Consider the following 24,328-nt stretch of genomic DNA (forward strand, 5'->3'; position numbering starts at 1 on the left):
TGGCCGACTGGGAGAAGTCAAGACCGGCGGGTGGGACAGGCCTCTGCTGGTCTTGGGTGTGGAGGCCTGTGGTCACAGGGGACAGGTCACAGGAGGCAGCGTGGCTGAGTGGTGGTTATAGCAAAACCACACGTCCCTCTGCTGCCCGTTCTGGTCCCTGCCCTCTGCTCGGGGACAGGAGGCCAGCATCACTGCCTTTGGACGCCCTCCCAACCTTTTGGCTGTTCCCCATGTCGTGGGTCTCAGGAACCAAGGGGGCCAGGTATTTCAGGGAAGAGGTGTACAAACACAGCCAAAGCAAAGCCATCAAGAGCAGGGGAAGGGGTACAAGCAATGAAGGCCTGAGGCTGCCAGAGCGATCCCTGACCCCTGGGCCCGGCCTCCTCCTAGGGAGAGTCTTTACCGGCTGTTACCTCAGACCACCCCGGAGAACATCAACAAGAACTTTGAGCAGTACACACTGGACCCAGGGACACGGTACCCAAATCTCAACTCCAACTGTGTCAGGCCCCATCAGGTACGTCCTTCCCTGGGCCCCGTCTGGACCATGCTGCACCGAGCGGTGGGCAGCACGTCACGCGTAAAACCTTGCAGCTTCCCCGGGGCTGAGGCCACCAGTGGCTCCTGGCTCGGAAGTGGGCCCAATCCCTCTCCCTGGGAGAGCCGCAAGAGACAGCTAGGGTCAGCGTCTCTCTAGCCCACAGGAAAGAACTAGAACACGTGCAGTGTCCGTCCACATCTGCACACACGCTGACATGTTTATTGTCGCCGTGTGTCGGGGTCACGTGTCCATTTCAAATGGTCTGCTCGGCCAACCATCAGGTCTTTTCAGTTCACAGTCCTGGAGTCCCTCTTCTTCCCATTGACTCAGGAATGCACAGCTGCCAACTTCTTCTGGCAACAGCACAACGAATGGTGGGATGTTTTCAAAATCAGCCGATTACGGATGTTCGCACTTGAGTTCCCCCACATTTGGGTGGACATCTGCAGTCCCCTGGGGTCCCCGGCTGAAAAGCATGCCCTCCAGGCATAGGGGAAATGGGTGGTGGACGGGGAGTAGAAGCTGGACCGGCTTCAGGGAAACACTGGTGGGCAGCTGTGTGGTCGCTTTCGCTCGCAGGTGAAGCATTTGTACATCACTAAGGAGCTGCACCAGTGCCCTCTCGAGAGGCTGGGCTCGGTGAGGAGATCCATGAGCCTCTCCAGGAGGGGTAAGCTGCCGCCCCGGGTCAGGGGTCGGGGGGACACTTTGCTGGGGGGAGGCCTGCGGGGTGGCCGTGGGGGCACGGGCCCTGCAGCCCACTGGGCTCTGCTGCTCTGACCTGTGTGACCTTGGCCAGGCAAGGTCCCTCTCCTCAATACCTCAGTTTGAGGAAAAATCCATAAAGCTGGGACAAGGGCAACACCAACCACAGATTGATTGGCAAGGCGTGAATACATGTCGAGCACTGAGGACATCCAAGGGAACTGCCATTACTTCCCCGAACCTCGCTTTCTTTCCCTGCTGCCGCCAGCCTGGAGCTCCCGCCTCCCCAGCTAGATAGCAGGCCCCACGAGCTGCACTCTCTTTTCCTAGAGGAGGGAAGGGATGGTTACCTGAGTAACCCCCTCCACCCCCACCCCGTCGACCAGGCCTCGCTTGGGCCACCATCCTGCTGAAGGACCTCTGGTGTCTGTTGCCTGCCCAGACCCCGCGCCCTCCCCGCCACCGGGCACACACAGCCTCACCAGCCTCCCCTCCCTTCCCTTCACACCACGTGCCCCTATAATGAACCAACAAATCATTGTACACAGCCTGGCAGGCCGTTCTAGATTCTTCCCACGGCACGGCCCTTTTCTGTTTTCTTGCAATGCCTCACTCAACAGTCCTCAAGGAGCAGCTGGGATGCGCCTCCTCCAGGACTCTCTGGCGAGTCCCCCTGCCCTGCAGGCCAGGGGCAGAGCTGCTCGCGTGCTCCCCTGGTACCCGCTTCTCTGCTGTCACAGCGCCACCTGCCACCGTGTCTGCCGGCCCCGCCAGATGGGATGTTGGCAGGGTCCGCACGGTCTCACCTCTGTGCTTGTCTGGCCAGAGGGTGTCTTGGGGGCTCTGCTGCAGGGGAACATGCATCCTGTCCCAGCATCCTGCCCTCCTGCCATGCCCTTGACATCTGTGCTGCTCCTCCTGGTCCCCGGGGAAGCTGCAGAGCTTTCCCAGGGCGCTCCAGCACTGTCTGTCTCCCCTTGCCACAGAGTTAGACATCCGGCCCAGCAAGCTCTTAACCTGGTGCCAGCAGCAGACCGAGGGCTACCAGCATGTCAACGTCACCGACCTGACCACATCCTGGCGCAGCGGCCTGGCCCTGTGTGCCATCATCCACCGCTTCCGGCCTGAGCTGATGTGAGTTGGGGGCTCAGGCTGCACCTGCTGAGCCCTTCGGGGCCCAAGGGGACCCTGGAGACAAGGGCAACCAGGGACGTTCCGCTGAATGCAGAATCTTGGCTCAAAATAGATCTTTGAGTTTTTCTTAAGTTTGTTCTTTGCCGTTTGCACGGAGTTCTCTGTCAGCAGCTTGATTGCCTTGTGTTCCTAACACGCGGGGAGCAGAAGCAGCTCTGGCCGTGTGCTTACGCTTGTCCCCGCATCCCCTCTGTCATCATGCTGGGAGATGGAGAGTGCACACCTCAGCAGTCTCCCCACAAGAGAGAAATTAAGGGCAAGACCTAATTAAGGGCAAGACCAGTTCGAGTTTTTTTGCCGACAAAAGAGTTGGATCTGAGATGCAGGCCACTTAGCTCTGTGGCCCTGGGCAGGTCACTTACCTTCTCTTAGTCTGTTTCTTCATCTGTAAATTGGGAACGATGGCAACATCGGTAAGAAGATGCGACACGCTTTGCGATGTGAAGGCCCAATACGTCTATTAATGTTGGATTCACATCAACTGCAGAGTCGCTGCACACCCACGAGTACATTCTTCCAGAAGGCTGAAAGGAAACCTACCGGGGGGCTAACTGTCGGTACTTTTAGGAAGCGAGGCTGCCTCGAGAAGGGGTGGGGCGCTCACTTGTTACTTTATATGTTATATGTCCCTTGATTCTTTCCTTTTTTTCCTTTTTTTAAAATATCCATATACTTTTTATACTTAAGAGCACAAGCACGTAAGGGAATTATTTAAAAATAAAGTAGCTGATAAGTTTTCCAAAGACGTAGAAGTTATTTTCCAATTGTTTCAGCCCAGGCAGCAGCGGCATTGTCATGGCCTAACTCTGATCTGGTCCCCACCCCAAGTGAGGAGGAGCCTCCCTGGGTAGGGGTGGGGTGGGGAGGGCAGCAGGGGGCTGGGGTGCTTGGGGGCAGGGGCTGGGCTCACGGCTCCCCCGACTCCCCCAGCCTGCCGAGACCCAGCAGAGTGTCACCCGTTAGTGCTCCTTATGGGTACATTTCTTCAGCTCCTCATACCTCTGTCTCCTGTCCCTGAACTTTACTTTGTTTTGATGCTCCAGCAACTTTGACTCTCTGAACGAAGACGACGCTGTGGAAAACAACCAGCTGGCCTTTGACGTGGCCGAGCGTGAGTTCGGCATCCCCCCGGTGACCACGGGCAAGGAGATGGCATCAGCCCAGGAGCCCGACAAGCTCAGCATGGTCATGTATCTCTCCAAGTTCTACGAGCTCTTCCGGGGCACCCCGTTGAGGCCTGTGGGTAAGGCCCTGCTTCGGGACGGGCCATCTCTGCTCTGCACCCGTGTCCAGTGGCTCTCCACACTGTTCTGAGGCTGGCCCCTGCCTTCCCTCTCACTTGGAGGCCAAACCTGGGTGGACCCCACCCCCAGACCTGTGTGTCTAAGCTGGTGTGTGGCAGGTACCGCGAGAGGCTGCAGGGCTGCCCCTGGGCCTCTGGGAGGTCACTGATAGAGCTGCATCAGTCCCCTTCCCAGTCCAAGCGGATCTTCAGTCGAGGCTGCGGGGATTATTCAGAGGGACCTCATAGCAATGGCACCGCCTGAGTCCTAGGCTAGTGGGGGCAGGATCTGAGCTCTGTCATATTTTTATTTCCTAACAGATTCTTGGGGCAAAAACTATGGAGAAAACGCTGACCTCGGCTTGGCCAAATCCTCCATTTCTCATAACTATCTCAACCTCACATTTCCAAGAAAGAGGACTCCACGAGTAAGTTCCGGCCTGGTTTTTGTTTGATTTCTCTCTGCCTGTGGACGAGGCCAGGGGAATGGGAAAATGTCGTGGTCTTGGTCTGTTAATGCTGATAAATTGTACAGCTCATGGAGACGTGAGTCAAGCCCAGTTCAGTGACACAAGGCTGTTGGAAGCGCCACCCCCCACCCCGGCCCCCGCCGGCGCCATATAGCCAGCTTCAGTGACCTGAACGTGGTTACAGGAAGGGCATGGCACAGAGCTGAGAGGTCATGGAGCTGAGTGCTTTTTAAAGTAGGTCAGTTACACCACGGCCGTGAGTGGCGGAGGTGTATGGTGATGCGACGTTTCTATGTTCTGTTCCATTAATTTCCCCCCTTCACTCATTCAACAAATGTTTATTGGGCCCTACTGTTTGGCAACATTAGGACTGAATTCTTTTGTTTCTTTTAAAAAAAAATTTTTTTTTTAAAGAGAGAAGGCAAGGGAGGAGAGTCAGAGAAGGGGGGGTGGTGGAGAGAGAGAGAGAGAGAGAGTCCCAAGCAGGCTCCATGCTGAGCTCAGAGACAAATGTAGGACTTGATCTCACCACCCTGAGATCATGACCTGAGCCAAAATCAAGAGTCAGTTGCTTAACCAACTGAGCCACCCAATCACCCATTTTTTTTTGTTTGTTTGCTTTTGACAAGAGTTGCAAATACACAGAGGTGAATAAGGTATGCCTTTGAGGAGCTCAGAGCCTAAAGAGGTTCCCAAACTTTCCTGACTTATACCACCCTTGGTGTCTCCGTTGATTTTTATCACAGTGCCCCTAGATCCAAATACCTAAAAGTTCTGTTCACAAAGTAGTTAAGTCCAAATAACTTGGTAGGGGCATTTTACAAGGTGTATGACAGATTTATGCCATGTGTCCTTAGAAAAGTCAAAGTAGACTACGGCTCTTCTGCAAGCTCCCCGTGGGGCCATGGGGTGCCTTGGAACACAGTTTGGGAACTGTGAGGCTAATGAGCCATTATAATTTTACTTGAATGACAGCATGTCTGTGGTAGGTGTGAGGCAAGCTATCTTGCTTAATGTGCTCGTGCTGTAGATCAAAAACTGAAGACCCCGAGATGTTACGTGTCAAGTTCTCATATAAAACTTGCCTCCCGGGATGTCTGGGTGGCTCAGCGGTTGAACGTCTGCCTTTGGCCCAGGGTGTGATCCCAGAGTCCCAGGATCGAGTGCCCCATCGGGCTTCCTTCATGGAGCCTGCTTCTCCCTCTGCCTGTGTCTCTGCCTCTCTCTCTCTGTGTGTCTCTCATGAATAAATAAAAATCTTTAAAAAACAAAAACAAAAAAACCTTGCCTCCCTCCTCAGGGCGGCAGGGCCGCGGAGGGTGTGTGTCTCAGATTCCCTAGGCTACCACAGTCTCCTACTTGTGGTCAGTCATGCCTGGTCCTGCCAGCCCCTCCGCCCAGGGTGGGGCTGGGGCCACGTAGCCTCCTTTCTTTCTCTGGGCTGTGTGAGCCAGTGGTCACTTTTTCCGCTGAGGTCTGCGCTCCCTGGAACATTGCAGCCTCTGGGCTAGCTCCAGGTGTGGGCATGGAATGCTCTTCCACACCCTGTCTCTAGGAAGGGATGGGCCAGCAAGGCCAGCGCTGGGGAGGGCAGGTGTGCAGGTCCGCTGGGCTTTTCAGCAGAGCTGCTCTGTCCCCTCTCTGCTCCCCTGAGCTGCCCTGTTCAGAGGCTCTGTGTGAGGGCTGCGTGACCCACCACACAGCCCACTGAGTGGAAGTCGTCTTCTGGAGACTAATCATAGGCTTGGTCCACCCCAGCCCAGCTGTTTTTCCTCTAAGGATCCCCGCTTCGGGCTTCCCCATCCGAGCAAGCCAGTGCAGCCTTCCTGGAACCTGTCTGACAAAGACATTCAACGCCTTTCTCTGTCCACCTGCTTTCTCCCACTGCTTAGCCCACAACTGGGAACAGCAGGGAGAACTGGAGAGGATTGTTTCAACCTTTCACTCACCACACCTCCGTGTACAGAGTGAGGGAGTTGAGCAGTCTGGCCAGCTCTGGGTCTCGTCGTGGGACTGGTCAGCAAGCACAGCCGGGCCCCCTCCGAGGGCTGCTGGGTCCTCGCTCCACTTCCACTGGCTCTGCTAGAAGACGCAGGAGGGGGGTGGGTAGGCTCTGCCGGGCCTGGCCCTGGCTGAGTTTGAACCATGTCCAGTCGCTCTCCGGGCTGTGCCCATAGGCTGCCCATCCTCAGAGGGGTCCAGTCCCTCCCACAGCTCCATTTATGTCTAGGATTTACCCTGCTGTTTGGATAGGTAGAAAGACTAGGTCATTGAAGTAAGTGTTCGCCATGGACATTACTTTTCCTCTTTCTTCTCAGATTGATTGCTTCCTCTGGGCAGGTTGGTGAGTCAGTAAGCCCACTGGGTCACATTCTGTCTTCGTCATCACTGAAATGCCCCAGACACTGTCCGCTGCTCCATGTTAGTGCAGTGATTGGGCCTCCTCCCCATCGACCACACGTCTTCCTGTATCAGGATACATTTTGGTTTGGGGAGCATTTGCCATGCTCTTTGGTCGTGACATTTCTCAGCACTCCAGTTTCTCCCAGGATGGGCATGGATGATGTCTGGACAGGACACTCTGAAAACCACACACACAGAGGCTCCACCATAGTTATACCCAAAAGGTAGCAGTGCAGTCAGGCATGTGGCCCTCAGCACCCTAGCTCGTGTACCCCGATGGACTGGAGATGCAGGCTAGGCTGTGCTCGTGTGACTACACCGTAGCATGCACACACTATCTGTATGCGCAGATGCATCTGCATCAACCTCACCCCCCATTCCCCAGCTCTCTCTAAGTTTCAGAGGCGCGTCTTGGTGGGGGAATCTGAGAAGCCTGTGTTTGTTCACAGCGTGGCACCTTAGCCTGGAGAGGGTCCATTCTTCTCTGCCAAGCCAGTCTTAAAAATCTCTCTCTCCCCTGGTTTTCCCTGTTGATGTTAAATTGTTGGCTCATCCCTCATCCCCAAGAGCATCCAGATCCCAACCAAAACTGATCACCTTCAGGCAACATAAAACACTCTTCCACCAGCAAGGACCTTGTGTCCTTTTAGAGAAGGTAATTTTTCTATCAATCTGCCAAGAGAGTTGTCCCTTGGGTGAGTGGTAAACTGTTGAGTTGACTGAGTAGCTCTGAAAACTGAGAGCCCATGCCTGGGCAAAGGTAAAGAGCTTTGAGGTTATATTTCCCTCTTTAAAAGCCCTCAGTCTGCTTCTGAAGATCTGCCTCTGATCTTGAAAGCATCAGCACAAAAGCCTGTGACATACAAAAATGGCTGGGGACTCCAGATCTCTCGTCATGATATGTGAACATGCATGGTCTCTGTCCTCCTGTGTGTGTGCTCTCCTAGACCTATGACATAGAGGTAATGCCTGGATTTATGGCCACTTCAGTCATTGCACACATGACGTTACATATAGACTCAGGGCACCTGGTCTTTGTTTCCCCCATTCTGAGCCCACTCCTTCAAGGACAACACAACACGGAGATGGTACTTGTCCATGAAAAGCCCATCCCAGAAGCCAGGTTGGTGGCCCCAGGGTATCTATCCTCTCAGCTGGCTGATTGTGACACAGCTTCCCCTCCAGCACTTGTCCTGGGACAGCAGAGTTCACAGAGCATGGCTCTTGTGGGTGTCTGGTCTCAGCAGTCAGGGTGCCCTGCCCAGCTCTCCTCTCCTCACCCCTCCCACACAAACACTTTCCAAAGCAGCCAGGTGCATGAAGTAAGGAGGTGTCTCCTCCTTCCTGATTGACCCAGTGTCTATTTGATGCCGGGTTCTCCTCTCAGTGCTGGGGGGAGAGCAGAGAACAAGACAAGGACCTTGCCCGAGAAGGCTGCTCTACAGGGATCGTCTGAATTCCTGTCCCCTTCCCCAGCTGCTCTCACAGAACCCCCACCCAGCAGACAGAGCTCCCCACTAGGTTTCTAGCACTTCTCCATTCAGAGATGTGAAGAAAGCCCTGGAGAGTCAAGAGCACAGGTCCCAATACTGCCCAGCTGAGCTAGCAGAGGGCTTTCGAGCTGCCCCGCCGGCCCCTGTGATTTGCAGGCTGATCTCTCTCCTGTCCTCTGTGCAACTCAGCGGGGTATTCTGAATGGGAGTACATTAGAAGCCAGGCGGACAAATGTACATTTAGATCTGCTGGGCATTTGGCACATGCTTGAACCTCTCAGAAGGTCCCTTTGCTTGTCTGCAAAATGATTGCAGTCGCATCAACACTGCATTGCACTGCATTGCCAAAAAGACAGCATGAACAGATGTGTGCTGCAGGTCGGAGCACCTGCCCGGCCATGTGGGAAGGGGTCCTCAGATGAGTGCTCCTGTCCCTTTAGGAGTACCGATTCAACGAAGATGCCTCTTTTCGGAGAAAATGAGTCAAAGTAGTGGGATAGAACACTTGGTTCTGCACTACAACCATGGCCAGTGTCCCATCTTACAGTGTACAAAGCAATCTCCTGTATAGCTCCTTGTGTGCTCCTTGTGTTCGCTTTTGAGGAAGCCCCGGCGTGTATTCTCATCCCAGTTTTAGAGAAAGGGAATCTTGGCTGTGGGGAGATTAAATCACGATGTCTTATAGGTGGTAAAAGTCAAAGTCCGAACTAGAATTTGCACTTCCTAATTCTATTAACTAGCGTTAACCTAAGTAACGGTGCCTAACATTTATTAGCACCTTCTATAGAAGTGTTTTATGTGCATGACTTCATTAATCCTTACAATAAGAGCTGGGTGGTATATCTAGGTGAGGAAATAAGAGATAAGGAAGCTGAAATCAGAGAAGTTAGGTGATTTTCCTAAGGTCACACAGCTGGGAAGTAAGTCACGTCAGAACTTGAACTCATAACTCCTTACTACTACTCTGTTACCGAAGAAGAGAAGAGTTCTCTTGCCAGCGTCACTGGCCATCTTTCTAAATATCACTACTGCCTCCCCCCTCAACCAAGCCATTGCCTGCAATGGCTCATCTCTCCTCCTATGCCCCAGATCTAAATTTCTCCAGGGTTAGGCTATGTTAGCTAGTTAAATATAAAGGTGGTTTCCTTTGGGCTAAAGTCACCCAAAGTCAGGCTTTATGAGGACATGGTTATCTTGTACTGATCAAATAAATAGATTAGCAAATACATCTCTCTCTTTTTTTTTTTTTAATGGGGACACCAATTAATTTAATGCCCTCTGGTGTATGGACTCTTTCGGATCATTGGGAAATCATGAAAACGTGTTCCTAGGGGACAGATGAGAAAAAATTAATAGCGAAAGAAAGTGAGCTATTTCTGTATTTTCATGTTCTCTCTCTCTCACTGGGCACCATAGGTACTTTCTTCCTTCTTGTATTCCGTTCTGTGTAGAGCAAAATAAAGCCTAAGGAGATGGGGGTAGTAAGGCAACGTTGGCTTGCAGATAGAGAGATATACATAAGAAAAAATTAGGTAAATCCCTAATTGAGTTTGAGTTTCTCCACTTTTCTGTTTTAACCTGACTTTTTAGTTGAGAATCAGTGCTTCCAGGATAAATCCGTAAGGAAGAGTAGAGACCGTTTGGGTATGTGTGTTGCTAACCTTTCATATAGACTGTGTTTTTTATTGTCCCATGGATCAGCCTGAGTCAGAGGTGTGGAGATCGCCCCACCCACTTCTTTGATTTCCCCTGAAGGATCTGGGGTCTTCTCAGGTGCTGCTCCTCCGCACACTCCGTCCCAGGAGCACTTCGTGTGAGCCTGTGGCTAACATACTGGGTTTGGATCTACACAGGCTTTGATGTTGGAACAGTCCAGCCCCGAGCTGTTGAATGCAAAAGAGAGAGTAGGATGTGTTGTTCTTTGAGAGAAAAGCCAAGTCTTCATTTAAGGTGGAAACAACAATCACACACACACAAAAAAAACCCCAACTGAAAACCCTAAGATTATGCATGCAGTGTTCTTGTTGGGTAGGACATCCTGTACTTTCTCCGGCCCCAGTCTCAGCCAGCAAGCCATTCACAGGCAGTGGAGCTGGGACCCCAGACAGCCTGGGCCTCTAAGACCCAACATTGTTGAGAATAAGGTCATCTGTTTCTCTTGGTGTTTGCCCAAGCATTTGGGTTGAAATCATTTCCATTCACAGAATAATGATTTATTAGGAGCTGAGAAAAAATGTTAAATGGAAGGCAGGGCCCTTTGATCTGTTCTGTGCTTGCCTGAACAAGAGAAGGGTCAAATTTTTGAACAAATATCAATGACTAAACTGTGATGAATCTTCTCTTTGAAAATATTAAAGATACTGGTAAATGTGGGAAGAGGGCAGGGGTGATGGGAATACGGACGCAGGGGAAGCAGGTGCTTTCTGCTGAGAGCAAGTGGGTACACAGTCGTGTGTGCTAGGGGCTCCGAGTAATTGCAGAACAAGCAGAAGGTAAAAGATCCTTCCTGTGGCGCAGCAAAGGTAGGAGGGTGGGGCTAATTGGGCTGGGCTCCAGGGGGAGAGAATGGCCAGCACCCCTTCCTGCTGCATGGTCAGTGAAACAAAGGCTGGGGAGTAAGCTGGCCTGCTCTGGGGGCCCTGAGTGTGGAGGAGGCTTGGGGGCGGAGGGAGGTTCCGTGGCCCTCTGGGAGCTGGCTTTTGGAGAAGGCCCCAGCTGGGGACCAGTGGCACTAGGGTCCTGGAAGTCTCACCCTAAGCATCTCTGCTGCAAGGAGTTGTGCTCTGGAACTAATTGGCTGTAAGGCAGTTTTGCTGTAAATGAGAAAAGCATGAGAAACAGAAGATGGACATTCATTAAGAAGGACACAATGAGACACGGAAAGCAAATAACAAAATTTAAAAAGTCTTTATTGTGAAATACAAAAGATTTGAACACATGCAGAATATGTAGTGTAGGTTCACGGCAACACTCACTGTGCAAACAACTGGCTTCATTTCGCAGATTGTACCTGTGCCCTTGTCTCCGTCGGCTTTGGTTCATAGTATTATGTATTTTTTGCTTATCGATTCATCCCCATGTTCAACCTCACATGCTTTCTTTTTTCACTAAACTTTGTTCCTTCATTGAGAGTGGTACCAGGGGTGCCAGGGTGGCCCGGTCAGTTAAGCATCTGACTCCTGATTTCAGCTCAGGTCATGATCTTAGGGTGGAGAGTGAGCCCCACGTTGGGCTTGGTGCTGGGTGTGGAGACTGCTTAAGGTTGTCTCTCCCTCTCTCTCTGCTCCTCTTCCCCACTCTTTATCTGGGAAAAGAGAGAGAGAGAGAGAGAGAGAGAGAGAGAGATCCATTTCCAAGCACTAGGATGCATATTTGTGACTGAGCTTTATGTTGCATTGTGAACACCTTCCACCCTGTTGTTTGCACTTGGCATATTGTCACATATCTGCCAATAGATAACCCAAAGTTAGTTGGGAAATGTGGGTTCAAAACTCTGCACCACGGTATAGACCATCGTGAAGGCTAAGATTTATGTAACAGCAAAAGAGAAGTACTGTGCCAGGGGAGAAAGTGAAACCAAGCTATAAATAATTCTGCTGGGGAAACAATAAATCAAAATGGTCCTGGACCAACACAGCTGGATGGTCGCCATAGTTTTCAGACCATATCTGATGCTCCCTTAAAGCTGATAAGATATCATTTACTGGCATTTGCAACAGTGACCCAATGGCAGATGTAATTTGCCATCAACCCCCTCGACAGCTGACGTGAGCCCCAGGAGTCCCCGCCTGTGAAGTGGTCTCCTTACGGCAGCATGCTGAGGGGCATCAGCAGGCCTGGCTCTGATGCTCTGAGCCCGGGGTCACGTCGACCACAGAGACAGCCCCTGCCCTGCCCGTGTCACGGGACTCACTGTGCTTTGGGATGTTTCAGAATGATCTTTGGGGAAGTGATTCCTACCCCTTCTGATAGAACCCCGCCGCCGCCCCCACCCCTCGCCCTAGGTTCGGGGTGATCGCATTTGCCAGGGTGCAGGCTGATTTATGTCCATCTGCCTCCCGGGCTGGCAGCTGGCTGCAGGCGGGTGGCATCGGCCCGGCCAGCCCTGTGGCCTCAGGGCTGTCGGTGGGACCCCACCCCTCGCTGGCCCTGAGCTCACCTCGCTTTCTTGGCCGCTGCAGGTGGACACCCAGACTGAAGACAACGACATGAACAAACGGAGGCGGAAGGGCTTCAACAACCTGGACGAGGTGCGTGCACGCAGCGTCAGGGTGAGCAAGGGCTGCTTGCCTGCCGGCCAGTGGCCGCACGCTGGCCCGTCCCCTTCCCCTCCCGAGAGCCACTCAGTTCCAGGCCTGGCTTGATGGAGAAACCGTCGGGCTCTGGGCCTCCGTACCGTTCTTCCTAGCAGGCACCTGGAGAAACGCCGCCTCTGGGGCTGGCCGGCTCTCGGCTGTGTGAGGCGATGATGCATTTGAAATGTTTGCAACTTCTGGCAGGATTTTTAAAGATTAAGGGGACGTGGATACTGAGCCTGAGCGTGCTCTCGGGCACCTGTGCTAATCAAGCGTCGCCGTCAACAGCGAGGAGTAACTGGGCACCAGCAGTTCCCTAGGCTCCCAGGCCTACTTTCCACCTTGTCTCCGGCCCTTGCTGTCTCGGCGGCACAGGTCCCGGTGCCCACAAGTGCCACCTTCTGGTGAAAGCCGAAAAATACAGGCTACTTGGTCAAAGTGAAGCACCCACGTCCCTACAGACGCTGGTTCTCAAAACTGTGACCTTTATAACAGAGAGAGCTACAAGGCCCATCCTGGGTGGAGGGGAAGCTGCCTGTTGCTTACCCCATTTTCTGGAAGGGGCAACGGGGCGCTCTGATAACCGAACCCTGGACTTCAGTGCACGTCCAAAAATGCGCCCAAACACATTTTATCCAATGAGTTCAAATCACCTTTGTCTAAACCTTTTCTAGAACCTCTTTGATCTCTTCAAGAGCCGTCGCCTCTCCTCTTGATGCTAGTGTGAGCAAGGTGGCAGTGAGTAGGGAGGTAGTTGAAAGGAGGAAGCAGAGGCTGATGACCAGGGTGGGGGAGACCTCCCAGTGTCCTGGCTCTCACTTTAAATGTCTGTGATTTGCCTTCTTCCTCCTCCCTAGGAGAGTCCCTGTGATGCACGATGTCTCAGGTGGAAGTCTGCTCCTGCCTTTCATCCGTTGCTTTTTTTTTTTTTTAAGATTTTATTTATTTCAGAGAAAGAGAGAGCACAAGCAGGGGGAGTAGCAGAGGGAGAGGGAGAAGCCGCAATGTGGGGCTCCATCCCAGGACCCTGGGATCACGCCCTGAGCAGATGCTTAAGGGACTGAGCCACCCCACTGTCCCTGGCTTATCTGAGAGTGTGTGTCCTCTTTCTGTTGATGGCTGCACAGGAGTCAGAGTACGGGGAGAAATCGGTTCTACCTGCCCCTTCTGAGATGTTTCTGGGCTGATCTGAGCCAGCTGTTTTTCTAAAGTCAGATTTAACTAAGCAATTATTCTTTCCAAATTCCTGCTACTCCATGTTGGGAGCCAGGCACCCGCAGCATGAGCGTCAGCCCGTGAACGTCAGCCAGCAGTGGGTTAGAAATGCATTGTCAGGGCCCGCCCTTGACTGATCTGAATCTGCATTTGAAAGAGACCCAGAGTGATTTGTATGCACATTAACATCTGAGAAGCGCTCGTCTTAGAGACCCACCCAGGGCCTGGGTCCTGGCTGACTCTGTCCTTGTGCAAACAGGGACCACTCCAGTAAACTTAGCCTCTTCCACTCCAGCCTACATTGATATGCAGTAGCCTTCCACACTTTGAAGTGGAGAGTGACTCTCTGGTCTGTGTTTGTCCAACACTTCAGAGTGGCTGTGCATACAAGGCTTCCCCTGGGGCTACTCCTCTTAGGGAATCTTAAAAAAAAAAAAATCAATTGACCTTAGCTTGCCTCTTCCCATGACATTTCTGAGTGAACACATCTTAGTTGCCTTGAGAACATCTGTTCCTATGAGAAAGATTCATGGCCTCCTTGAGAAAGCATAGTGCCCACCGATAGGATGGTGGCATTGCTCCTCAGGCCTGTGGGAACAGGTCCTTTGGTAAGGAGAGCAGACATTCAGTGAACACCGGTAATTTCCCAAGTTTTGTTTTTTAGCAGAGGAGCTAAAGAAGTCTTACATAGAACTCCATTTTGTAAAAGCAGCACAACCAATTGATCACAGCCAGCATCTCACCAGTCAACAGTCCCATTGCTATCACATGCCCAGGCACGTCTCTGCTTTGTAGCATCTTCTCCACAACCCGTAACCCCAGTCTGATCATGAGAAAACATCGGTACCGACCCAGCCTGCGAGGCTCTGTACAAAATACCTGACGAGTCTTCCTTCAAAATTGTCCAAGTCATGAAAGACAAAGAAAGATGGAGAAACTCTTACAGATGAGGGAGATGGGGCTAAATGCCATATGAGACCTGGGCTGGTGCCCTGGAACCCAAAGGACATGGGTGGGAAACTGAGGTAGTCCGAACCAAGTCTCAAGCTTAGTTCATAGAACCGAGCCGGTGTTAATGTCTTAGTTTTGATGACAGTACCACGATTATTCTAGATGCTAACATTAGGTACATCTAGATGAAAGGTATACAGGAACTCTCTCTGTGCTGTGTAACTTTCCTGTAAATCTAAAATTATTTCCAGATTGAAAGATGTTTCTTTAAGATAGCGACCGCAGAGCAAGACTGGTTGGGGTTGGGAGTGGGGCACAGAGGAGAGAGGAGAAAGAAGCCCAAAGCCTGTGCCTTGCCCTGACGCCCCCGCCCTTACTTCCCTCATCCCCCCTACTCTTCACCTCTGGCAGCCACATGGTGTGTTTGGAAAACTGTTTTGCTGATCACTTCATCATTATATTTGACTTTTGCAACAACCAAATGAAGTGGGTTATGTTCCCCTTTTACAAATGAGGAAACTTCAGGGAAATTAAGTAAATTGCCAAGGTCAATGGGCTGGGAGGTGAAAGAGGCCATCTTCAAACCCTGTCTGGCTCCCAAGCAGGTGGGCCTGTCCTTTGGGAAGACGTGAGCATCGTCTCAGTTGGCATCACCTGTTGCTCCTGCCGTACTTCCTCGGGCCCTGGCATCCTTCTCCAGGAAACTGGTCCGGTGTCCTAAGTCCCCAGGTCCCTTCCTGCTATCTGGGTCCCGGCATCCAACAACCAATGTGCTCATTTGGCCTTTGCAGCCTTCAGCCTATCCCAGACGGAGCCTGCGCTCCTGTCCAGAGGATGGCAGCGGTAAAGAAGCTGGGAGCCAGAACAAAGTCAAGTCCATGGCAAGTCAGCTGCTGGCCAAGTTTGAGGAGAACTCTCGGAACCCCTCACTCCTGAAGCAGGTGAGTCCTGTCAGATGCTCACTGGACCTGCCTTCCTGGTGACCAGAACCTGCTGAGAGGCCAGCAGAAACGTTCAGGCTAGTGGTGGATTTCAGGTATGCCAGCCAGGCCTGGCTCAGGTGAGGCTGGGGCTCCTTCTAGATCAAGAGTCAGCAGACTTCTCCAGGAAGGACCAGATAGCAAATTGAGGCGAGAGCAAATATTTGAGGCTTTGGGAGCCATCCTGTCTCTCTTGCAACTACTTCATCTCTGCTGTTGTAGCAGGAAGGCAGCCGTGGACAGGACTTAAACAAATTGTGTAGCTGTGTGCCAACAAAACTTAATGTACAAAAACAGGCAGCAGGCCAGCTTTGGCCCGAGGACCGTAGTTTGCTGATGCCTGTTCTGCACTGGAGAAGAAATCCGGAATTTGGTTTTACCTTGTAACCACGACTTGATTTGCGGCCATCCTTGAGATGGTACAGCGTAAGGGAGCTTGAGAGACACTGGCTGCCTAGGAGTCTAAGTCCAAAGTGAGAAGCCCTGTGCAAACCAGGGGAGACCGAGTCACGGGTCTCAGCTCCGTGGGGACCAACCCCCCAAGTGTTCTCTGACGTCTCCTCCTCCGTGTTCCCTTGGGTCAGGCTGGTGGGGCCGCTGTGTCTGACCGGGGTGGCTGGGAGGCTGAGGGAAGCAGAATGCCGTGGGGCAGGCTGCACACCAAGCTGATTGCTCTCAGGCTCTTGACTCCACGGTCTGCACTGCATGGTTCATTTTGCTCCCCTGAATTCTTTTGGGATGCCGCTGTCAAACGACAAAAGCTTGGGACAAGGGGTTTGGTTCTTTTTTGGAGAACACCTCTCCTTTTTTTAAATTTTTTTTAAAATTTATTTATGATAGTCACACACAGAGAGAGAGATAGAGAGGCAGAGAGATAGGCAGAGGGAGAAGCAGGCTCCATGCACCGGGGGCCTGACGTGGGATTCGATCCCGGGTCTCCAGGATCGCTCCCTGGGCCAAAACCAGGCGCCAAACCGCTGCGCCACCCAGGGATCCAGAGAACACCTCTCCTAAGTCAGAATCAGGCTCCTCTCAGGAGGAGGACAGAAAACAGGCAATCCTAAATGTCTACCTGGTGGTCCATGTCCCTCCTGGACAAACACACCTTCCCCAGGAAGGCAAGTTTGTTTTTTTGTTTTATCAGGGGGGCCATTTTCCTGAGACTTATAATTTTTTTCCTCACTTGCCCCTTCGAAGTCCCCAAGCGTCAGTGAGGGTTCTCTGCCATCAGAAGGAACGTAGCATCCCCGTCATCTCGTGTGCAGGAAACTGCCATTTCCAGAAGGACTCCAGGGCTGGCCACCTTGGCGTGGCATAGGCTCTGGCCCAGTGCCCCAGGTCTGAGCCAAAAGCAAGGCCTCCCTGGGATTTACACGTTGTCCAAGAGAAGGGGACTCCAGGACTTGCTGTTCACACGGACAGAGAAACAGGGGTTCAAGTTTCCCAGCTGGGCCCGGCTTGCAGGAGCTCAGCCCAGCATTCTCTCTGTTCTTGCAAACTCTCTGCCCACCTCTCCTGCTCTCCTCCCTCCAAGTGTCTCAGTCTGACTCACCTTTTCCTTCATGTTTCCTGTGGCTGCTTTTTGGGATTCACCTTCCTCCTCCCAGGAATGCCGTGTCTCAGGGATAGGTAAGCCTGTCCTGCGCATTTCCTCTGACCCACCTGTTAACTCTCGCTGCCCCAGGCCGGAGGAGCCCACACCCGGCCCATCACCTCCTCTGAAAAGGCAGGTAGGGCTCCTTCCAGTGGACCCTGTCTTGGTGAAGTCAGAGGGGACTTTGATCCGGAGGGGTGGGGTCCGTGGCTCTCGGTGTACCCCCATGTAGGGCTGATTGTAGATTCGCTGGGAAGGCAGACCCAACGTATAGGTAAGAATAACCGAGTCTGCAGCATCTTGGAATAGGTGCCAGTAAGGGAGTGTCCCTCTGCCCGACTTGTTGCTTGGGTGGAAACAAGCTGCACCACATGGGGTGTTCGTGCGATGCTCCGGGACACTTGGCTTTGTTGGCAGGCACTTGGGTAGGAGATTTCTAAGTAGGTGGATAAGTGACAGGGGCGGTGGAATGAGCGCAGGGGGTCAACTGAAGGGGTAAGGCTGGCGTGTGGTGAAGGACCTCCCTGGTGCCCAAGCAGATGAGGACCTGCCCGGGGCCCGGGAGGCAGCTGGCAGCCACACACCAAGGCTTTTTCCAGCTAGCATCTCTGGGTTTGGAGTTTGAACAGAACCGCTATTATCGAGCATGGTATTCAGAAATGTCTAGCCAGCAATTGGAACATTGTGTCGCTCCCAGCTCGTGGAGTTGAGCGAAGTCAGTGAGGAAATGTTGCAGTGATTTTATGCTCATGTGCTTAAGAATCACCTAGCGAGCTCTTTCAAAAATATCACAATCTTGTATCCAGCCCCAGACCAGTTGACCTGGACTCTCTGGGGGCTGGGTCCAAACTTGGGTGACTTTTTCTAAGCCCCCTAGGTGACTTCTGGGTGCAGCTAGGACCGAGACCAGGCTTGTACAGGTGTTGACCCGGTGGGTCTGGGGTGAGGCCCGAGACTATGGATGGTTCGTGAGGATGTCAGGTGGCGCAGAGTCGGTACCTGCAGTTAGTTGGGTCTGTAACTCACAGTGGCACCGGCTGTGCCCTTTGTCCCTGGTCCTCGTGGGAATTGCTCGTGGTGGGGGCCGGGGTGGAGGGTGTATGAATGGGCCACAGTCGGGAAGGAAGCTTGATTTTCCTTCTCTCCCAGTTCCCTTCCGTGGTTGTGACGGGGCACGTGCTCCGAGAGCTAAAGCAAGTGTCTGCTGGCGGCGAGTGCCCGAGCAGGCCCTGGAGAGCCAGAGCCAAGTCTGACCTGCAGCTGGGTGGGCCAGAAAACACTGCTGCCCTGCCTCCCACCTGCCAGGGAGCGCTGGCCCTTTCCGGGGTGCTGCGGCGGCTGCAGCAAGTGGAGGACAAGATTGTCCAGGTGAAAGCCCCGCTCTTTGCCCTGCCTCTGCCTGGGTTTGGGGCGCCTTCCTTCCCTCCTCTGTCTCCTCTGCCCAGGGTGGGTTCCTTCTCATGCTCTTCACACCCTGCCTCCCATCCCATCCTGCCACTCTCCTGGAGGCCAGCACCATAGTCCCTGTCACTGTCTCTCTTTCTTTCCCATCTCTCGCCTTGCCTGCAGAAGAGGGCTCAGAACTTGGCCAACAGGGAATTTCACAAAAAGAACATTAAGGAGAAGGCGGCTCACCTTGCCTCCATGTTTGGACACGGGGATTTCCCGCAGGTAAACAAGGGGCTCCCGGAGCCCCCCAGGAGCCCAGATGTTGGCCGTCTAGCCAAGTGGCCACAAGTCGGTCTCTGGAGCTTCATTTCGTCCTCCCTCCTCCTTTTCCGGCATGAGGAGCTATTGACTTTCTGAGTCACTCTAGAATTTGGGCTGGCATCTGAAAAAGACTCCAACGAGCAGGTGCAAAAATACGTAGATCAGTCATGACAAAGGGGAGACCAAGATAATCACGTAGGCTCAGGTCAAAGGAAAATGTTACGAGCAGAAACGTATGCTGTTAGATCTCAGACAGGTCTGAGTAGGCGCTGAGCTTCCTAAGAGCCACCCCAAAGAAGGAAAGCTGGTCAGTGGCAGGAGTCCCGTCACAGCTCCCTAAAGCGAAAGCATGATGTTCTGGAGATCTCTCCCTGGTCGGGAGATCCTGGATGATGAGCTAAGCAGAGGCTGTAACCTGTGCTCTGCGTTTCCGAAAGGCAGCATCAGCCAAGAAGAATGGCTTTGCCTTAGAATGGGAAGCACGGCCCTCTGCAGGCCAGGTACTTACCTAGAAACTTGCTGAAAAGGAGAGGGAGTGCCTGGCAATGGAGAGGGAAGGGTTGATAACGAGGCCCCCCAGTGCCCGTGCGTGTCAGGTGCCCCCTCGCTTGCAGACAGCCTGGTCTCCAGAACGTAACTCCTCTGCTGCTTTCGCTCAGTCTCCTCCAGACCTGTGTCCTCTGCTAACTGGGCAGAGTCATTGCCACGGGAAGGAAGTTTTGCATCTAGTTCATTTCTGGGTCCCAGGGGGCCATAGAGGCCCCTGCTGTGGCCATCTGCCCCACCGTGGCTCAGCATTCTCCTTTCCTAAGGTTCCAGCTGCTACTTCATACCAAGCTCCAGAGTGAGAGCGTCAGGTGCTCGCTCTGGTATCCATCCTGTGGCAGACGTACGCAGGAACAGGACGGATCCGCTCCAGCTACTTTGGTGTGACGAGGGAGCCGGGGTAGTTGTAGCAGAATGCAGGATTTCCAGAAGCCAGACAGTCCTGCTGGGCTCCAAAGACAGAGGCTTCTCTTTTTGTCCTGAGACACCGTCCTGGGTTTCTTTCCCCTTCCCTGAATGTGTAGGCCTGGGGCTACACTCTGGAGGCAGGCACCAGGTGCACTTCGCGGGGATAATCACAGTTTCCTGTTTCTGTTCTGTGCAGAATAAACTACTTTCTAAAGGCCTGTCTCTCACTCACCCTCCGGCTTCTCCCTCCTGCCTTCCGTCTCCCGATCCAGCCGCTGCTTCCTCTCCATCGACTGTTGACTCTGTTTCTCCTGCCAGAAAGGTAGTCGTCCTGAGCAATTAGCTTTCCCCACTCCCTGCATGTTCTGAGACGTTCTCCTGCTCTGCTTGACCTGCGCCCACAAACATCTGGAGCTTGCTTTGGCTGTGATGAAAATGTGTAAGATGCTTTACAACAGCCCTGGATTCGGTGGTTTCTGTGTTGGAGGAAGCAACAGAGTGGAACAGGCGGCACACGAAAACTTGTCAAACGGTGCTGTCCGTGCAGCAAGCATTGCTTGGGCGCCCACCATATGCCACCGTGTGGCAGATGCCAACACACGGAAGGAGGGTGGCACAGTTCTCTTACTCCAGTTGGTGACAAACAGCACATTAGTGTAGAAGTGAGCAACATTTTCCATAGGAGATTGCCAGGATTTGGCTGTTTTTGACCTAAGAAAATGGCAATTCCACACGGCGAACCTCCTACTTTTCGATACCATCCATTAATTCTGGAGGATATAGAGGGCAAGTGTGTAGGAACCCAGAGGGGAGAAGCCTGGAAAGGATTCACAGGGGAGGTGATTCAGGAACCAAGTGTCAAGGGTTACATGGAAGGGGAAGGGCAAAGGTTTTGGGAAGGTCTGGCCTGTGCAAAAGTAGGCAGACAGGGTTTGTGCGAACGGAAAGAAGATTCCGGTGCAACTTGCTTTGAGAATAAAAGTATTTATGGGAATGTGGAGGAGGAAGGTGGAAGTCAGCCCACTCTTCATATTAAAGAGTTTCATTCTGTCCTCTTAGAGCCACTGAAGCCACTGCTTTGTGTTCTAGAAGGATGACTCAGGTAGCAGCACTAAGGTTGGCTCAGAGGAGGGCAGGAGGTGGGAAGCTAACTTTAAGTAGATCGTGACATGCACCCTTGAACAGTGTTTAAATTGGGGTTCTGGAGCACTTTTCATGGTTTCCACTTGCCCGCCTGTTACCAGGTATGCTGAGAACCAGGCTGGGGTGGGACAGTGGTGGTCTTCAGGAAACTTGGCCCCTGGAGCGGCTGAGCCTAAAAACGAATGTGTAGCCCACTTCTTTAGCTGTTGCTCGTGAAGTTAGCTTTTGGTCTCTTCCTCGCAAACTGTGCTCCTCCGACCACATCCGGTCTGCCCGGCTCCCCCAGGCTCATCTTGGCGTGCAAGGCTGAGTGTCCTCCATCACAGTTACGGCTCGTTGGCTTCTGTGCTGTTAGGCTGAAGCACAAACCAGCAACCTGCCGTTGCCTTCATGAAAAATTGGGAGCTGCCTCTTGGTTTGTGCTTGGGACCCTCACTGCTGTGGGGAGAAGGGTACAGGTAGGGTCTCTAAGAAAGGAGCAAGGGATATTATCAGTCCCAGCCCATCCATGATCCCCAGTATGGGTATGAAGCATCCCTGGAAGGGCTGTGGGAGGTGACATGGAGCTGATGTGCAGCTCCGCTGAAGACAGCCATGGCCAAGAGGCCAAGACAGGCCCCATCTTGTTCCAGGTCAGCCACTGGTCAGCCTTTTGACCTTAGGTCTCCTGACCTGTCTGAGCTTCTGTATTTTCTCATCAGCAAGAGAGTGACCCCTGGCTCACGTAATACTGAGCTGTCTGGGTGAGGATTGGCATTTTTGTCATCATGATCACCAAAGCTCCAGAGCAGCCATTTTGCCCAGCTCAGGAGAGGAGCCATCCCTGGGGGAGGGGGTGCTTCCTGCTGTGGCGCCCTTGACCGGGTGAGAAGGGGCGAGGGTGCCTGGGCACAGATGGGCAGTGGCTGGTGCTCTTGGCTGGGCAGCCTGGCCCACACCGTGCTGCTCTGTGGCCCAGCCCCTCATTGGCTGGCCCTGGTCGGGGTCCACTCTAGCCTCTGCCTTTCTTTCATGCTCAGGGTGACCTGGCTTGAGGGCAGAGCTGGGGCAAGAAAAGCCACCATGCTTCCCAAGTTCCCTGACTTGGTTTCCAATAGGTGCATGAGGTGCTGGTGAGAGGCAGTCAGCCCCAGTCTTCCCTGGGGCCACCAGGGTCTGACGGAGACACTTGTCGTAGGCATTTCTCCTGTCACATCATCATCATGCCCCACTGAGGCTCTCGGCTGCTCCTCCAGCTGGCCTCTTTGAGCAGCTTTAAACCAACGTCACTCATTTAGCGAGCCAGCAAATGAACATTCAGTCATTCAACAAACATTTATTAAACCACAGGCAACTCAGAGTCAGGCACTTTGGGCTCTTGGGATGTGCATCCGTGATCTAGCCTTACATTCCTTCCTTGGTGAGGCTTGTGCCCTAGTGGGTGGAAATCAACAATCTTGTTAACATATAGCTAAAGTATATAATACATCAAAAACATAAGACAGTACTTCCTATGGAAAAATTATAGCAGGTAGCAGGGACCTGGCATGCTGGGGAAGGGTAGCAATTTTATTTTATTTTTTTTTAAAGATTTTATGGATTTATTCATGAGAGACACAGGCAGAAGGAGAAGCAGGCTCCCTGCAGTGAGCCTGATGCAGGACTTGATCCCAGGACCCCGGGATCACGACCTGAGCCCAAAGCAGATGCTCAACCACTGAGCCACCCAGGTCCCCTGGAAGGGTAGCAATTTTAAATGTGGTTGTAGGGGTGGTTCTTCCTGGGAGAGAGAACTGAGCACGAGTAGAGCCACAGATAAGAAAACAAAGGTGCAAGGAGGAGACTAGTCCCCGCGACTCCTGACCCTGGCCCAGTGTTCTCTGTACCACAGCGGCCAAGCATGAAGGGAGGCCTTGTCAGAGGCACAGCTCAGAGGCTATGTAGCCATGTAGAGCTCCACACCCAAGCACATCGAGAGCTGCAAATGGGATGGGCTTTGGGATGGCCAATCCCACACCCTCCACTCTCCCCCTACAGCTTTATTCTTTATTTCTCCCAGGTTGTGGTCGAACAGTGACCCCTGCCCACCCCCCCCCCCCATTTTTCTTATCCCATCTCCTTAGCCAGCCTTGGCCATCAGGTGATGGTGCGATTGGGCCTATTAATTACAGGCTGATGTGCCTCTCATAGTGTGGCTGGGAGTGAGTGGAGGGCTCTTCAAAAGGGCCACTCTGGGACACTGGGCAAGTCCCTTACCATCTTGGTGCCTTAGTCTCTCTGTAAAAAGGACCTAGTTTGGCCTCAACATTCACAGCGCCCTCCAGATCTCACTGTGAAGCCATTGTGGACAGGAGTGAGTGGTGAATTTCCAGTTTCCAGCAGTCTCAGGATATTGCCAATGGCCCTGCAACTTCCTCCCCACCCACCACCACCACTTTCCCTCTCTCCTGGACCCCACCCTACTACTGACTTAACACTAGGTTTTGTGCATACAGAACCTGGCAGGGTGACAGCCTCCTCTGAAAAGAATTGGCTGCCCCCTGAGGTCAGTGACAACCTGGTGACAAACTTCATTCTGTCCTAAAGGAGCTCTGGGAGCCTCCCCCATGGAGAGAGCTTGAGGTTGCAGTACTTCTTCCCAGCTGATTATGGGCTGCTCACGTTACCCAAGGGCCCAAGAATTGCCTCCATTCAGGGAAGCCAGAGGAAGGAAAATGTACTTGGAAACTGATGTTTAGTCCTTGGCAACCTTGAGGCAGGCCTTGTGTCTCTCTTCCTGCCCTAGAGCGCTACACTCCAATTCTGAGGATCCAGGGATAATCCCCTCTGCATGGGAACAGACCTAGCTGGACTGGGATGGGGCCACATGTTACTCACGGGGATGCAGACTTGGGACACCAGTTCTGAGAGATGTGGCCAGGGCTGTGTCTTCAGACAGCCCTCTCAGGTGGATTTTTTGCTTTAAGATTTAGTGATGCTGCTGAGAGTTTGCCCTGAATGGCCCCAGGGCATACTGAGGTCCTCTCATTTAGGATCTAGATCCTAACCAGAGTCTTGTCTTTCAAGGACCCGACTAGGGATCACGTCCCCTCCTATGTCTCCAGCATTCATTTGACTCCTCCATCCCATCAAACCGGCCCTCCTGTAGTGTTTTCAACCCCCTATCAACCATTAGTTAACTCCTTTTTTCAAGCAGGGAGGCCCCAGCTGATTCGGCACTGGACATGGCTGCTCGCCACTTGCCAAGGCTGGTGAGCTCTTGCAAGAACAAGATGGTGGCTGAGTGTTTGAGCAAGGGGAGCTGTGGTTTAAGTCATCCTGGGTTAGAAGAGCAATGTGCATTACAAAAGGAGCTTTCTCTACCCCGGGGTGTTTGTTTTAAAACTGGATTTGCAGGGTTTACTGGAGAGATTTGCACA

At 52.8% G+C, this 24,328-nt stretch overlaps 1 protein-coding gene across 1 annotated transcript in view; it reads left to right on the forward strand.

Annotated features, from left to right (window-relative positions):
* The window catches only part of MICAL2 (microtubule associated monooxygenase, calponin and LIM domain containing 2), a 135,662-nt gene that overhangs the window by 97,887 nt on the left and 13,447 nt on the right, over positions 1-24,328 (forward strand). The window contains 11 exon segments of the mRNA XM_038569053.1: positions 391-517; positions 1,121-1,211; positions 2,233-2,380; positions 3,484-3,683; positions 4,044-4,150; positions 12,270-12,338; positions 15,341-15,490; positions 17,137-17,259; positions 18,273-18,491; positions 18,693-18,794; positions 19,984-20,109. Coding sequence (XP_038424981.1) covers positions 391-517; positions 1,121-1,211; positions 2,233-2,380; positions 3,484-3,683; positions 4,044-4,150; positions 12,270-12,338; positions 15,341-15,490; positions 17,137-17,259; positions 18,273-18,491; positions 18,693-18,794; positions 19,984-20,109 — 1,462 coding nt within the window.

Source organism: Canis lupus, chromosome 21, assembly GCF_011100685.1.
Source record: "Canis lupus familiaris isolate Mischka breed German Shepherd chromosome 21, alternate assembly UU_Cfam_GSD_1.0, whole genome shotgun sequence".
NCBI classification, from domain to species: domain Eukaryota; kingdom Metazoa; phylum Chordata; class Mammalia; order Carnivora; family Canidae; genus Canis; species Canis lupus.